The following is a 16,153-nucleotide window of genomic DNA, read 5'->3' on the forward strand; positions in this document are numbered from 1 at the left end:
GCTTTGCTAGATAATGCTGAATAGTTCTTCACACAATGAGGTTGCACAAATGTCAGAGGCACCTTTTAGGCAGTGCTTGCAATGCTTAGGAGTAACACAACCCTACTCCTTATCCCTCCAATCTGTGATTTATATATTTACAAATATAATTTGATGGATGAACTTGTAATCTAGCTGCCCTGCTCTACTAACAAAAATGGAAGACAGCACAGCTGTCTCCCACTTCCAAACATGATGGCATGTATACTGCTTGTTGCACTAGAGTGTAGGGATGGATGAGAAATGTGATCTGCATTTTAATACAAATTTAGCAAATCTACATTTCTCAAACCAATACATTAAGGAATGGGGAACTGCCAACCCACAGACCAACTGTGAACCACTAGGGGTATCAATTGGACTTGCCAGGCGATTCCTAGCAAACCACACCCACATACCAGACTCATATGATTTGGAGACACAGACAGCAGTGGCATAAAACTATAAATTCCTTTCCATTTTGCTAGGTTTCCATGCTTCTATATCTATTGCTATAGGTGGCCTCTTCTTATTTTCTTCTTAAGTGACAGTTGATTGCTTTAGCTATAAAGAGTTGCAGGGTCATAGAACAAGCATACCATCTTAAGAGCTAATGAAAGGCAAGGCATTTAATGAATAATTCCAAAGGCTCTTCAGAGATAATTGTCATCACATCACAGATGTGAGCAGGATGCCTGACTGCCTAAATATGGGCAGTCTCTTCCCTTACTCTGACAGTTGCATTTTCAAAGTGCTCCAGGCACAATCAGCCAGCTGCACATGCTCCTTAATGTCTTTGGCACAGAAGTCACTGTTATCTTCCTTTGTCAAGTCCCAACTTGGGGAAGAGGACAGAAAGCACTGTCTTTAGCCGTTTATTATCTTCTCGCTGATGTATCCCGGCATTGTGTAGAGTATGAGAACCAAGAATATGGTCAAAATTGCAATAATAAGTAGTGCAATTATGTACTTTTTGTACCGCTTCCAGATGAAGAAGACAAACGTCTTCATGGGATTCACAAACCAGTTGAAGGATGTTTTTGGGCGGCTGGGGAGAAAAGAAAGGGCAATATTTGGTGAAGGTTTGGACATGGGTGTAGCAACAAAGTTAATGTTGGTAGCACATAGCTAGCCCCCCCCCCCAGCTGATAATAGGTCAATGCTCACAGTGAAGACAAGTCAACCTATACTTGAATGCCTGGAAATGCAAAGGTCATTTTGCATTTAATCAGCTTTCCCGTTAAATAGTGTGTTCCAACAATATTAATGTATTCCCTTTAATTCACAACAGTACAAAGCAGGAGTGGGGAACCTGTGGCCCTCCAGATGCTGCTGGACTACAACTCCCATCATCCCTGGCTGATGGCCATGACAGCTGGATTGATGGGGGTTGGAGTCCACAGATTCCCCCATCCCTAGTATAGAGCAGGGGCTTCCCATAAGCTTGTATGCTTCCCATAGGCACCTGACCACCATATAACAGGATGCTGCATTAGACGGACCACGGCCTGATCCGGCCTGGTCTTCTCATTTACAAAGTCATTTATATAAATCTTTAGATACTTACTTGGGTTTCTCTAAGGGCTCAGGCTCTTTCCGTGCCCGACCAACTGGGGCATTCTCAGCCTCCTCTACAGTCAGTAGCTGGAATTCGGCTTCCACTTTTCCCTGGAGAGAAGCACACTGTGAGCAAAATGTCTGACATACTGCAAAAGTCTGCTGTGCTTCAGAGACTCCCATCCGCTTGCTGCCAATGGTGGAGATCCTGCCAGCGGCAGTTCTGCCTTACACAGAGTGGAGTGTGGGTTCTGGGCCAGCAGAGTGACGTTGGCATCACTCTGCAGGTGGAGGCCGGTGCAGCTCAGCAGGACTTGACAGAAGGAGAGTCCCACTCAGCTCAGGCCACACCCAGTGGGTGTGGATTGCACCCTCAATGTACTACAGTGGTACCTCTGGTTACGTACTTAATTCGTTCCAAAGGTCCGTTCTTAACCTGAAACTGTTCTTAACCTGAAGCACCACTTTAGCTAATGGGGCCTTCCTCTGCTGCTGCGCCACCGCCGTGCGATTTCTGTTCTCATCCTGAAGCAAAGTTCTTAACCCGAGGTACTATTTCTGGGTTAGCGGAGTCTGTAACTTGAAGCGTATGTAACCTGAAGCGTATGTAACCCGAGGTACCACTGTATTTGATTTGTGTTGTATGCTGCCTAGAGAAACGGGTTAACAGATAGCTAATAAATGTAAATAATAATAAAAATAGGTGCATCTTCAGTGCAGTTCTCTTACTGTAAGGATGAAGATATTTCCACTAGGATCTGAAAACTCAACGTCTTCTGGTTTTACAGAGCTCCTCCACTTCTTCTTCTTCTTCTTTTTCTTCTTCTGCTTAGCCTCCCTCTCTTCCCTTTCAATGTCTTCCTGGCCCTTGAGTTTGATGAATGGCCACCAGCCTCTCATTCGTTTGTTTCGGAAGATGGAGAAGCGGGGCATGGCCTTCTCCTTGGCCATCTTGATGGTGCACTGCTCTGAACTCTTGGCGGCTCTCACCATATCATTCAGCTTCAACTCAATGGCTCCTTGAAACACAACAAAGTTGGGATAACATCATATACTGGCCACTTATAATGGGAGATTTGACAATTTCCCCCCAGATGGCTAGGAAACACAGCGTTTCCATCCATAGGGAATTGCAGGAATTTTGCTTGCAGCTATTGGGCTACGATATGATTTACAGAATGCAGCCACTACTTTTTTGTAGAGATCACAGCATTAGACTGGAGCAAACAGTCCCCTGGTTCAAAACAGAACTTCCATCATAATAGAAGTAGTTAGAAAATGTACTGCAAAAAGGTGCTTACAGTAGGGTTACCAGGACACCCCAAAAGTTGTTGAGCTTTTGGTTTTTTGATTGACTTCCCTAACATCCAGGACAAGGCACCACCTTTCAGAAACTCCCACCGGACGTCAATTCCGCCTTTGAAATCCCAGTAATGTATGGCAGCCCTAGCTTACAGGGTAGGGAAGCCTGAGATCATTGTCAACCTGACTGGGTGGAAAAAATATTTGCAAACCCAAATACAGCAGTTTGTCTCAGTAGACAAACTGAGACACAGTCAGCATAGCTGGATCAGGGGGAAATTAAGGACCATCTGGCAAGGAATGAGCAAACAAAACTGAGCAGTATTCAGGGAACAGCAAGGCAAAGGAAACAAAGAGTCAGAAAACAGATTCAAGGCATAGCCCAGGAACTACTGACCAACTAATCAGCAGCCTCTTCCACTTCCTTTTAAAATACAGTAGCTGCTAGGAGGCTGGAAGGCACAAAAGTAGGGAAGCTCAAGTAAGCCTGCATTCCAAGGCAGGGTGGGGCACAGGAACTCTTCCTCAGCAACCAAGACATTTTACTTCTGGAGACAGAGAGCACGATGGCACTGCCCCACAACTCTACATAAGAAAGCCAGCCAGACTAGCAACTGAATGCGAGAATGGCTGGTGGTTCATGGGGCACCACAGAAATTTGAGAGCCCCAAGTCCACCACTGCAAAATGCATCCACCAAATCATCCCCTGGGTGTATTTGTACACCACACAACATTATATTAAAAGGGGAGGGGTGAAGGAACACAATGACCTAAGCAGAAAGATACCTGGGAAAATGTTAAATGATCCTAACAGGTCACAACAGAGGCATCAAGAAAAAACTACATGATATCCTCCACGTGCTTCTTTCCTTCCATCTCAAGCTTTGTGATGTTCTTTGCCTTCACAGCTATTCCAGAACGTTACATCTTCATTGGTTAAAAACATTCTTCTTCAACCTAAATTAGTCGTTAGCGTGCAATTTCTTACCACTAGGATGTTGTAAATCCCCATATTACATGAGGAAACAGTGGGATGTACAGAAAGAGGAAATATGCAAAAAGACAGCATATACAGGAAATACAGCTGAGATCTCTTTGTTTCTGTCCAATTTCATGCATTCAATGTAATTGATATCTGGGCAGCAAACCATGTTCAGAATTTGCAACTTCACCCCAACAAAATCAGAATGAAGTTCAAAAATGTGCAGTACCTTGATTAACCACTAGATGGTGCTGCCTATTAGTTTTCCCTTTTTAGAGCTTGTTGTTGCCCCAATGTATTTACAAAATTTCATCCATTATCCCACATTGTTTTGATTCAATTCCATGCAATTTAATCAACAGGAACTGAAACCAAATTAAAACAATATGGAGTCATGAATGAAAGGCTTTGAGTGGTGCTTTACCATTTGTTTGCTTGCAGCAGACAAGCTTTTAATAGCTGTACTGAGAATTTAGACACAAATGGGCTAGATTACTTTTCAGTAAAAGTAATCTATATGTATATTTGTATATGAAGGTGAAAAACAGATGGACTATAGAAAGATGTGCTTGCTGAGCACATGCATTCTCCTTTTCCTATCCCTGGAAGCCTCCTCAGTTCAGATTAGCTGTTTTAGGAAATTGCACTGCTAAAAAAGCCTCTTAATGGATGAGTTTTATGCAGGCAGGGAAGGAGGAGTAGAAAGAAAAGGAGAGTTTCAGAAGCTTTGTAGGGACAGTTTTTAACTTCCTTGCAATATATTTGTTGCACACCCTTCAGGAAACAACTAAGAAGAAGACAAAAAACATTTATATATGCCCCAATCCTTTAAAAGGAACAGTGAGCATTAAAATACCTAGAAAGTCATTTGCTGCAATCCTATCATAGTCCCAGACCTGAAGGACCAGGACAGCTGGCTCTCGGAATTCCGATTCCTCTAGAGAGAAGATGGAATCCTTCTTCTTGTAAGTTATCTCTTTTTCTGTTGGGAGGTAGTCAAAGCGAAACACAAATCTCCAGTTGAAGTTGCCTTCCCCAGTCAAAGAGTTAAAGTGAACATCTGTCTCTTGCTTGTCCTTCTCCAGTCCTTTGATCCAACTGCAGAAGAACCTTTATTAGAATCTAGCAATAATTTAGCACCAGTACCTAGCCCCACCTCACAAAAGGCACAAAACCCATAATTTAGGGAGTACGTGTGGGAGAAGGAGGAGGGGTTCCCATTGTGCAGGTGAAAATGGGACAGTTACTTAGCACTACATTGGATACAACCCAATATTACTTATTAAACAAAAGTTTTAACTCCTGCAAAAGTAGCAACCAACTGTATTGAAACCAGAACAGTTGGCTGCCTATTCCATCAGGGAAATCCTCATGTTTCTAAAGAAATGATAAGCTATACTTATCATTTCTTTATCATTTCAGACTTATCATTTCGGACTATCTGAATCTATTGGTGAAGGCACCTTTTTACATAGATGTCACTGGAGATTTCTCCTGTTATTGGATTGACGTCATCAAGGACCACATCGTCCGTGTTCCAGATAATGACACGCAGCTCATAGCTAGAAAGAATGAGAAAATGCAAAGTTCTGTTCAAAACTTATTTTCTGCATCTGTAAATTCTGGACAAAATTTTCCACAAAGAACGAAGAGTACCCTTTACCAATATAAGGGGCCAGACTACCCAGTATGTGAACCACAACAGAAACATGCCAAATGATCATAGGGCAACTGAGTAATTGTAGACCTTAAACCAGGGGTAGTGGACTGCATCAGGAAGGCGGGCCAAATCCTTCTCTCTTCCACCCCTTGTGGGCCAACTTGTAATGACATCAGGTGGGTGACACCTATCAAACCTCAAAAGAGATTGCTGTAACCATCAGTCAGTTGACGGTTACAATAACCTTTTTTTGAAGCAGCAGGTTTAGTGCCAATGAGCTGGGTTTGTGCCTTCAGAGAGGCTCCCTGTAACTTCCAATCAGCTGATCGCTGGATATAAGTGTGAAGTTTCTGCAGCAGGGGAAATGCTTTCAAAGCTAGGTAATTTCCCCTTCTGCAGAGAAAGGGTGCATGCAGAAATACTCCATTTTGAGTCCAAGCTGTTCCTCCCTTTTTGCTGCACTAGCTGTAACACCCACTGCCATCCAAGGGCATCAGGTCACCTGCCCAAACAAAGGCCTTGTCAGCTGACTTTGAGTTGGTGGTGGTGCAGTTCCTTGGTGGAAATGCACCCAAGTGCCACCAATGCCAGCTGACAGTGTGTTTGTAGGAGAGAAGGTTATTGTGTTGTTTTGGCTTTCTTCTATTTCTTTGTGCTTTTATTCTGTATTTTTTATCTTGTGAACGGCCCTGAGATTTTCGGATGAAGGGTGGTATATAAATTTGATTAATAAATAATAATAAATAAATAAATAAATAAATAATAATAATAATACAAAATAATAGTCATTGGAGCTTCAACTGACTCTTTAATCAATATTTGGTGCTTGTTGAGAACCTTACACTGGGCTTTGAAGCCCCAACAATCAGTTGATTGCTGAAGCTTCGAAACAACTTCCAAAGGACTCTGCGTTTAAACTTGCTTCATTTGCATTTCACCAGCATGTTAAAACAGAAGAGACTCCTCCTCTTTAAAGGGATACCATTTCCATAGTGGTAGCCATTCACATAGCAATTCCTATACATTATTAGCACAGGCACCAGCAGGTCAGGTGCCTGCTGCAGATGTTTTTCTGCAATAGTTCCTACCAGGGGTCACACAATGTAAGAAAACGTTCTATAAAAGGCAAAGCAACAAATAGTTTAGGTATTGGCTCTCTTCCAGTTCACAGAGGGCCTTTACCTGATTGGGAGTCGTGGTTTGATGTTGACAGGAGGTGGTGCAGGGACATCGTTTGGAAACATATCGATCCACATGTGGAGAGCACCCTGGGAGAAAACAAGGTGTTTGTTTCTGAGATTCAAGAGCAGTTGAATCTATCTAATGAAGGGAGAGTGAAACGTCCAGAATGGTGCTAACAAGTATTTATGAAATATTGCAGACATATTTTGAAACTCAGGGAAATGCTTTTTATTCAACTTCAATGTTCAGGAGCTAATTTTCTTTTTGTTTCGAAGTGGCCTGGGATTAGTGCAACAACTCTCACTCATACATTCCAAAGTCTCTGCATAAGGTTTTACAAACAACGTCTACGTTGACACCACAAATTTCCCAAGGCTTCAATGAAAAGGGAAGAAGCTAAGCCAGCCTTTGCCAACCTAGTGTCCTCTGGTGGCTGGGGCTGATGGGACTTATAGTTCAAAGCACCTAGTGGGCCCTACACTGGTAATGGCTGGCCTAAAGACCTTTGTGATTGTGGAAGAAGGTATGCATTTTTGGTCTCAAGTGCTGCCTCTTGCCATACCACCCTTTCTGTCTATATCTGCTATGTATAACAGCCTTGCCCTCCCTACAATGGATATAACAGGGGTGTGTTTTCCCCGCTGCGGTTGTGCTAATGCAACATTCCTTGCACATGATCCTATAGTACCAATGTGCAGAAGTTGTATTATGAGTAAACCAACAGTCTTGTCTCACCTGTAGGAGACCCGGGCTGTCTGGATTGTAAAGGGACCGAACTTCTACATGTTCTGGTACTAATTTATATCCATATTCCGGCATTTCATCCCAGTGTTGAAGAACATACAAAGCCTTGTGCTCATCATAAGCAGACCAGGTTTCATCTTCGTTTTCTTTCTTGTCTTTTACAAACGCTTCTATAATAATAAATGATTATAAATAAATAAATAAATAAATAAATAAATAAATAAATAAATAAATAAATAATAACCAGAAGCCCCTAAGAAAGGGGACCAGACAGAATCAGTACTGTTTATCAGTATCAACCAATGAAGAACCCCATGGCAAAGCCTAGGAATTATATAACCTTTAGGAGGCATCTGAAGGCCGTCCTGTACTGTATAGGGAAGCTTTTTAAGGTTCAATGTTTTACTATGTTTTTATATATGCTGGAAACCAGCCAGAGTGGCTGAGGCAGCCCATTCAGATGGGTGGGGTACAAATAATCAATTATTATCATTATTATAAATAAATTATATAGGAATCTCAAAGAGATCTCACCACTGCTCACTTTAGCAGCTTTGGCTTTATGTTCTCCTTTGAAACACTGAACAAGTAGTGTTCAGTGGTTAGAGTGTCAGACTAGAATTGGGTAGACCCATATTCGAATCCCCACTGAGCTGAGATGTCCACTGGATGACCTTGGGCTAGTCACTGCCTCTCAGCTTAACCCACCTCACAGTGTTGTTGTGAAAATGAAATAGGGAGCATGAGAACAATGTATATCACCTTGAGCAACTTGGCAGAAAAGTTGGGTAAAAAAAGGTCTGTGTTGGTTTTTTTTGTTTTTTGTTAGCATAAACCAGTACCTTCAGGAAAAGCTTCAGGAGGGATCTTGAAAATCTTGTTGTTTACTTTGACTTCTTCCCGCCTGTACTCAGCTGAGGGGAGCGAATTCTTCTTACACAAACTGTCCAAGATATGTGTGGGTTTGAAAGCATCACGCCACATGTTGTAGCCCTCTCTGTAAGGAAGGAACAGGATCAAACTTATTGGCCTGGTCTGCACATAATACTACACCATGGTTTGTTAAGTCAAAGTATGGTTTGTTTGAACATCTGAACCTAGCAGACTAACCATGGTTTGTTTTCTGAAAACAAAGCACAGTGTGAAACCATGGTTTGTTTTCTGAAAACAAAGCAGTGTGAAACCATGGTTTGTTATTGGCTTAACTCATCATGGCTTGTTTTAACTTTAGCATGGCATTATGTCTGAACCAACTACCTTGTTTAACCTTGTTTCATTTGGTGCTCATCTAAGCTACAAGGCAAGATCAGATGGAGAACAAACTAAGCTTTGGAGAAATAAGCTGTGGCTTGTCAGCTCATCTGTAAGATGACCTGTGGTTTGCTGAACAGTTAGATCAAATGATGGCTTAGTGTCATGTGAGGCCATAGCCATTACCTCCTAATGGGTACAGAACTGAATGTGAAGCTGGTTTATTTCATCTTAGTGCTAGCATTCCAGGAGGCGTTTTTATAGAGCAGGGAGCAGAGTCCAACCCCTACCCACCACTATAGAAACATAAAGGGAAGTTCTCTTTCTGCACATAACTGTGGCCTTATGGGAAGTCTTGCTATGGTAAGTAATGCTTCTTTTCTCTGGCATTCTGGGAAGTCTCGCTTACAATCTTTTCTCTGTTTCTGCACACACTGTACAAGCCTGTTCCAAATACCAAGACATTCCCTCCTTGCTCAGTTCATCTTAAGTTCATGATGACCTGTTCTCAATGCATAGCTGACCACATCTATGGAACTCGATTATTATATTCTTTCATGTTATGATCAATCATTAGTAATTGTTTTAGTCATGCTATATCAATCTTTAGTTATAATTTAATTAGGAGGTTTCATGCCTGTCTAATTCCAGCCCCATTTCCCAGCCTTTAATCTATTGGAGATTAATGTTTATATGTAATTCCCGCCTTGTACTTATGTTAACCAATCAGCAACAAGTTGCTTTGTGTTTGTATCAACCAATCAGCCACAAGCACACCTGTGGCAATGTTTGTAATATTCAATAAAAGAGAGTTCCCGGGGCTTGCCCCGGCAGACGCCTCTCATGACACCTGCTACTCGTCTGTCGTGATTTTCATTCCTACAGAAACAGGCTTCATTGGGAAGGCTACAGAGTTGCTACCAGCCACTTGAAAGAGCAATACTTTCTGCAAAATAATAATTTTAAAAATACTAACAAAATGACAAGAAGGGTTTGTGGTTGTCTTGCTAACTCCTTCTACATTACATACGTGTCATATTGCGAGGCCACCCCACAGTTGGCTCTGTGATTGCTGTAGAATCGGTTCTCCAAGTCGATCTTTGTTTCCCCAATTAAGTCATCTGATCCGACCAAATCATGGTCAAATATCGATATGGTGAGTTCTGATTCTATGGGAAAGGATATGCTCAGCTCCAGCACTCTGAAGAAGAGAGAGGCAGACAGCATGAGAATATATATGGGCAACTAGAAGATGGGAAACAACCTAAGGAAGTAGGCTCTGTACAATCACCACCACTTTAATTCTTGTTGTAATAGAATCTGCACCATTTTAAACCTATGTATCGTATCTGGGTAAAGTCACACACATCCATCCATGACATCCAACTGGCACAAGCCCCCTTTAACAGACCCTTCACTTTGAAGACCCTGAACTTGCCAATTTCCCTCCCCCATCTCATGTGGCCAAGTCATTGGCAGAACCCAACAATGCTCTCGTTTGTTCATCCCTCATTTCCGCTATCCTTTGATAACTGCTATATCCTTCCTAATCATCCTATAGAACCAGCCCTCTTTCCTTCTTTGCTGCACCACCATCTTGTTAGAGATGCATGAACACCTAGGTGGTGCTGAGAATATGAATCCCTCCCTTTTGCATCTCCAACAATGGGACCAACACAAGCTACCCTTTGCAGTTGCTTAGGTTCACCTAGTGGTAAGGCAAAGTCTGCTATAAGCAATGTGGAGAGGATACAACTCAGATGCAAAGGAAAGCTGCGTTCTTACTCTCCAAAGACTGGATGCAGCTGCTTTGGGATGTACCGCTCCTTGGTGTCTTTCTGTTGCTGCCCGATTTTAACCACAAGGTAGGGATCTGCCTTGCCATTGGGGTCTGCTGGACTCAGATTAGTTGCCTAAAAAACATAACACGTGGCACTATAACATTGGTGGAACAAAACCATATAGCATTACATATATTTGTCTGGAAACACTTTCATGAAGCTTCAGGTTGAATCGGTAAAAAAAAACTACTATTGCAAAAAATCACTGACCTGTGTTACATGGTCAAAACATCAAGAGTTATAAAGTCATAGAGTTACAAGGAACTCGAAGATCATCATTTCCAGCCTCAGGAGGAAGAGACCTAGAAGTTAGCCGGCCGCTTTTCCCCTTCCCCCAAAAATTATTTCCTGCCAGCCAGACCAATATGTCCCAAGCAGGAGCAGAACCATGACTGAAGTGCCTGTCACTTCAGAAGGCTTGCTTGCTGAAGCTAGGACACATGTTACAGACAAAACTATGGTCACTAGCCAATCAAACCTGAATGGAGTGGGGAGGAAACCTAGGGTTGCCATACTTCAAAAAGTAAAAACCAGGACGTCCTAAAAGAGTGAGACAACCCCTGAGAGTGAGACGACTCTACTTTCCCTCAAAAGGGAACTTCAATGAAGCAGTACTGTTCTAAAGTGGAAAAGAACTGCTATGTTTTTATGGTGTGATGAGATATATTGCAGACTCTTGTTTATTTAGCATTCATCCTGATTATTTTGCACAAAGGTTATGCAGCATTCGTTCTGATTTCTATATAGGACAGTTATATGACAATGAGCAGTCAGCCTGAGTTCATTCTGATTTGCTCGTGGGGCATTTACATGTCCTACCATTAATTATTCATCCATCCCTCACTTTTCAATGCATTTCCCTGTCACTTTCCAAACTGCAAAAAGGCTGCTTAAAATGGAGAGGGAGATTTGATGCATTGGGATGATAGAGCACTTTAATCTACTTTAACTGTGCAAACCTAACATTTTCATATGCACTTGAATGCCTCCTGCAAAACACTGACAGTCTGGAGGCTCCCTGCAAAATACAGAACATTTTAGAATGCTGTTTGCATCTCGGAATGGAATCGATGGCACTAGCAGTCCCAAGTCTCTCCAATCTAAAGGCAGAGTCTGGAAATTCCAGGGGCTCCTTCTGTGACATCTCATCTTCAAATTAATGAAAGCACAATTATTCGGAGCAGCTTGAATTGAATGAAGGGTTTAAATCACAGAGCTACTATCCATCTTGGGAGATCATCCTTGCCATAGCTCAAAGGAGATACAAACAGTGACAACAGAATCCCAGGGGACTTTGCACGTTGTGGGATGGTTATGAATTCATTATCTGGTAATTGTAGCACAGGTTTCAAAACTCATGCCATTCCGTACAAATACTTACTTTTACAATATAAATTCGGACAAGGACCTTAATGGGTCTGTTTCTGGGGATGCCCTGGGAGATCTTGTGCTCTGCACCTGCCTCTTCAGCCCGATAGACATAGAATGAGCCCTGCAAAAGAGGGATTAAATAAAAGGCAATCTATATCACTCTTTCTAGTAGAATGATATTTTGAAGAGCCCTACACCTGTCAGAAGATTTTTCTTCTTGTTTCCTAGGAGACTGCAGCACGTTGAGTCCTGCAGTATCACAGCTCTACCACACCTCTGGTGACACATATATTGGAAGTGCAATAAATCACAGGAGAGACAGGAGAAGGAAAAGCACAGTAAAAGTAAAGCTATAACTCCATAAGGAATAGACACAAGGAGGTTTATTACCGCATTCTGAGCAAAGTATTAGCCTTCATCCTACAGAGCAGGCTAGATCCGCCATTGCATTAGTGCACAGGGTTAGTTGAATCCAGCCAATTACCTTGTATTTCCCCACTAAATTATCCTCTTCATTTCCATCTTCATCTTCATTGGCTTTCCCACGATGAAGTGGAAAAATACAGAGCCAGTCCTCAAAATTGTCAAACTCATTTTCCAGCTCTGAACTGTAGATCTGAAATGAGAGACGTGTTAATTTTAGAGCTTTCTTGCCATAACAGCTGATAATACAAACCAGTAGTACAGAGAAAAGTTAGTGCAACCAGAGGCCTCTCCCCTCTAGTGATCTGTTTTCAGTTCTGTCACCGATCAAGTGAATAGGTTATGTCATGTCGATACAGGTGCTACAGGTCACTACAGATCTCTACAGCATTTTTTAAGTGGATCCATTAAATCCATTAAAACTTGTGACATAACAAATGTGTAGTCTTTAAGATGTTGTAAGATGATCTTTGTTGGTTTTGAAGAGCTAATAAAAGAGCAGTCATCCACATCTCTCCTTATCATTCTTCACTGTGGTCTCAACCTCAAAGGCTGACAGAATAGAACATTATGAACATTGGTGCCTTAGTCAAAAAAATTATGAGATGGTGGTATAGAAATACTTTTATAAACAAATATCAATACACACATAAATAAGACAGGCCACTCTTTCCTGGCCTGAGCAAATAGTGAAGTAAACAATTATTTCCACTACTCCTTCCCGATATATATTTTTTTGTGGTAAATGTCAGGAGCAGACACAAATCAACTGGCAGGAAATGCCCAAATTGATGTGCATAATATACAAATGGGGGGGGGGGGCGGCGGCACTGAAATACGCCAGCCCTAGTTTCACAGAAATCAGTAGGAACATAGGCAGCACCTTGTATCTAGTCAGACCATTTGGAAGTTAGCTCAGTATTGCTGACACTGATTGGCAGCAGCTCTTGAGGGTATCAGGTGGGAATCTTTTCCAGCCCTACCTGGAAACACTAGGGATTGAACCTGGTGCCTTTTGTATGCAACCCATGTGTTCTGCCAATGAGCCATGGCCCTTCCCTTACTTATCCTTAATAGGACATACCCTTGATTACTTAGGACAGGATTCTGTCTCTGAAAGACCTACCTTTAATGTAGCTATAAGTTTCCTTTTGGGACGAGGTGGCTCAACTTCAACTATCACGCCATCGTCCACTTCCACGTCAAGAGAAGCAACATTTAAGTTCCCTCCATCTAAATAAGACATTGAGAAATTAATGGGATAATTTGCTCAACTCATACAGTCAAATATCACACAGATTTTCCATTGAATCCCTGCAGCTTTGAACAATTTCCAACAAAGTCAATGACCAGATTGTTGCTCTCCACCCCGTTCTTCTCCTTTATTCTTTCTAGCGTCAGGCATTCATGCTTGCAGTGTGAGCACAGGGCAAAGAAAGGCTGGAAGTGGTTCCACTGCAGACACCTGTCGCAGCTGACAGAACCAGGGCACACTGTAGGTAGGCACTGGGAGGTTTCTGCAAGCATAGTGCTTCATTAAGATGGCTGTGTGTGAACCAATCCTATGAAATCTGAAAAAAGCAGTTTGCCAGCCAAAACCAATGTTACAAAGAGGTTCTAGACAGAGAAAGAGGATTTTGAGAGACTGAACACCTATTACTGTGAATTGACTCTGTGCCCAGTTATAATTCCTGTTCATTTTGTACATTTGCAAATAGACCGATATTCACAAAAAGCACCACTGGTCTCTCTCCGGTAAAGGATGTTAGACCCATCACCTGCTATACTGGGGCTTCCCCTCTGTTGTTGATACTACAGTGGTACCTCGAGTTACAAATGCCTCAGGTTACAAATGCTTCAGGTTACAAACTCTGCTAACCTGGAAGAGTTACCTCAAGTTGAGAACTTTGCCCCAGGATGAGAATAGAAATCATGTGCTGGCGGTGCAGCGGCAGCAAGAGGCCCCATTAGTGAAAGCATGCCTCTAGTTAAGAACAGTTTCAGGTTAAGAACGGACCTCCAGAATGAATTAAGTTCGTAACTAGAGGTACCACTGTACACCACAGCAGAGTATGCACAACTCCAGCAGAGTCTTCCAGCAGAACATCAGAGTCTTCCTGCTTTCCAATAGTCAGTCTTTTCCAGAATCCCTGGTTAAGAAAACTCCTTTTCCACACAGTCCAGTTCAAAGTATAAAGTGTGTTTTGTCTCATGGTGCAAGACAAGCATAAACACACTATTTACATTAACTTTAAGAGACGCTGGTATATCATGAACTAATCTACTATAATACAGTTCTTTGGTTTTAGAAATAAACCTCGTAAAGATCCAAGTTTACAGAGAGATTCACTAGCACTTTACTATGCTAGCTCGCCATGCTGTACTTGACCATATAGCATGTAACCTTTGCATTCGGCAAATACCGCACAATCATGCTAATATGGCTGAATCCAGCCTTGGCTTTAACTGATCACTGCATGTATAAACATTCCCTAGGGAAAGGGAGAGTGGATGAGTAATGCTTTAGGCATTTGGTCTTGAGTGGATACAAATAACCCAAAGATGTTTTTAACCGCCCAGTGCAGCTGACGTGCTAACCCTGAACCCAGGCACAATTTCACCTATTTTTCCAAATTACACCAACACAGGGAACCGTGCTTCTTATAGCTCAGGGAAGGGGAGCACAGACAGAACAATAATAAAAACACCACTTTGGGATGGGTAGGTCATTTGAACACCAGATATTCTGGAAAGTTCAGGTCCTGGTCCTGGCAATTTCTACAGTATGAAGATCTCACCTGGATCATTTGGGTCCTCTTCCTCTTCCTCATCACTGTAGGACTGTAAAATAGGATAGTCATTAATCAGAATATGACAAATACCCACAAGTCACTACTAACTGAGCAAATCTATTAACAATGTGAGATGAATTTCACAATATCACCACCGCCAACACTCCAGAAACCCATAAATTTTGCTGCAGAAAACAGAAGCTATATAACACAACTTTTGAGTTGTCTCCAGTATTAGACCTACTCAGAGTATACCCATTGAAAATAATGCACATGACCAACTTTGATTTGTTAATGGTTGGCAGGAGAAATGCAGAAGGGGTAACTTTAGCTTATTAGGGTACAGCTGGGACCTCCATCAGAGTGGAGCCCTCCCACCACCAGTGCTCCTCCCCTGGACTCTGGGCACCATTCTAACCCCCACCCACCCACATTCCAATTCAGTCTTTAAAGAATCCTGCTTTGTACTAGAACAGGGATGTCCAACATCCCAGAGACTGCGATCTACTCCCACTATAAAAACACTGGCAGTGATCTACCCATCGGATGGACCAAAGTTGTTAAGCTTTTTTGGGGGGAGCCCTCACCCAAGTTCTTGAGCTTTTTGGGGGGAGGAACACCCAAAGTCGACCTGATGGACATCCCTGTACTAGAACATCTAAATCAGCATTCCACCCTAACACAAAGCTTCACAGGACATGACAGTTTCTCATTGTGGCCTTGCTGGGAATCCTGCAAGGATTTGTGTATGCTAGGGAGACCTAAACTGATTTATTCATGTGTGATGTTCTAGAAACAAAGCACCCTTTACTTCACATCCTAACTTCATATATTGAATTGTAAACAAAATACAGGACTCTTTTTGTGATGATACAGAATACTGCCACCTCTTTTGCACCTGCCCATAGCAGCCATTTTGTGCTGGCTGGCGCACGCAGCATTACTATCAAGATATGATTACTGGCACCTTATTTTTTTAACCAAAAAAGCACCTTAGTATTTGAAATAAACTGTTTGTTTGTTTTTTCA

General features: G+C 42.2%; 1 protein-coding gene across 1 annotated transcript in view; it reads right to left on the reverse strand.

Annotated features, from left to right (window-relative positions):
* Positions 1-621: 621 nt before the first annotated feature.
* Positions 622-16,153, reverse strand: part of LOC114599467 (fer-1-like protein 4) — a 51,278-nt gene continuing 35,746 nt past the window's right edge. The window contains exons 32-45 of the mRNA XM_028734764.2: positions 15,131-15,173; positions 13,459-13,565; positions 12,394-12,525; positions 11,920-12,030; positions 10,483-10,610; positions 9,728-9,898; positions 8,289-8,443; positions 7,438-7,616; positions 6,703-6,788; positions 5,324-5,422; positions 4,717-4,958; positions 2,305-2,594; positions 1,586-1,686; positions 622-1,066 (exon numbers count right to left, since the gene is read on the reverse strand). Coding sequence (XP_028590597.2) covers positions 886-1,066; positions 1,586-1,686; positions 2,305-2,594; positions 4,717-4,958; positions 5,324-5,422; positions 6,703-6,788; positions 7,438-7,616; positions 8,289-8,443; positions 9,728-9,898; positions 10,483-10,610; positions 11,920-12,030; positions 12,394-12,525; positions 13,459-13,565; positions 15,131-15,173 — 2,025 coding nt within the window. The 3' untranslated portion in view covers positions 622-885. The remainder of the gene's footprint in view (positions 1,067-1,585; positions 1,687-2,304; positions 2,595-4,716; positions 4,959-5,323; positions 5,423-6,702; positions 6,789-7,437; positions 7,617-8,288; positions 8,444-9,727; positions 9,899-10,482; positions 10,611-11,919; positions 12,031-12,393; positions 12,526-13,458; positions 13,566-15,130; positions 15,174-16,153) is intronic.

Source organism: Podarcis muralis, chromosome 5, assembly GCF_964188315.1.
Source record: "Podarcis muralis chromosome 5, rPodMur119.hap1.1, whole genome shotgun sequence".
NCBI classification, from domain to species: domain Eukaryota; kingdom Metazoa; phylum Chordata; class Lepidosauria; order Squamata; family Lacertidae; genus Podarcis; species Podarcis muralis.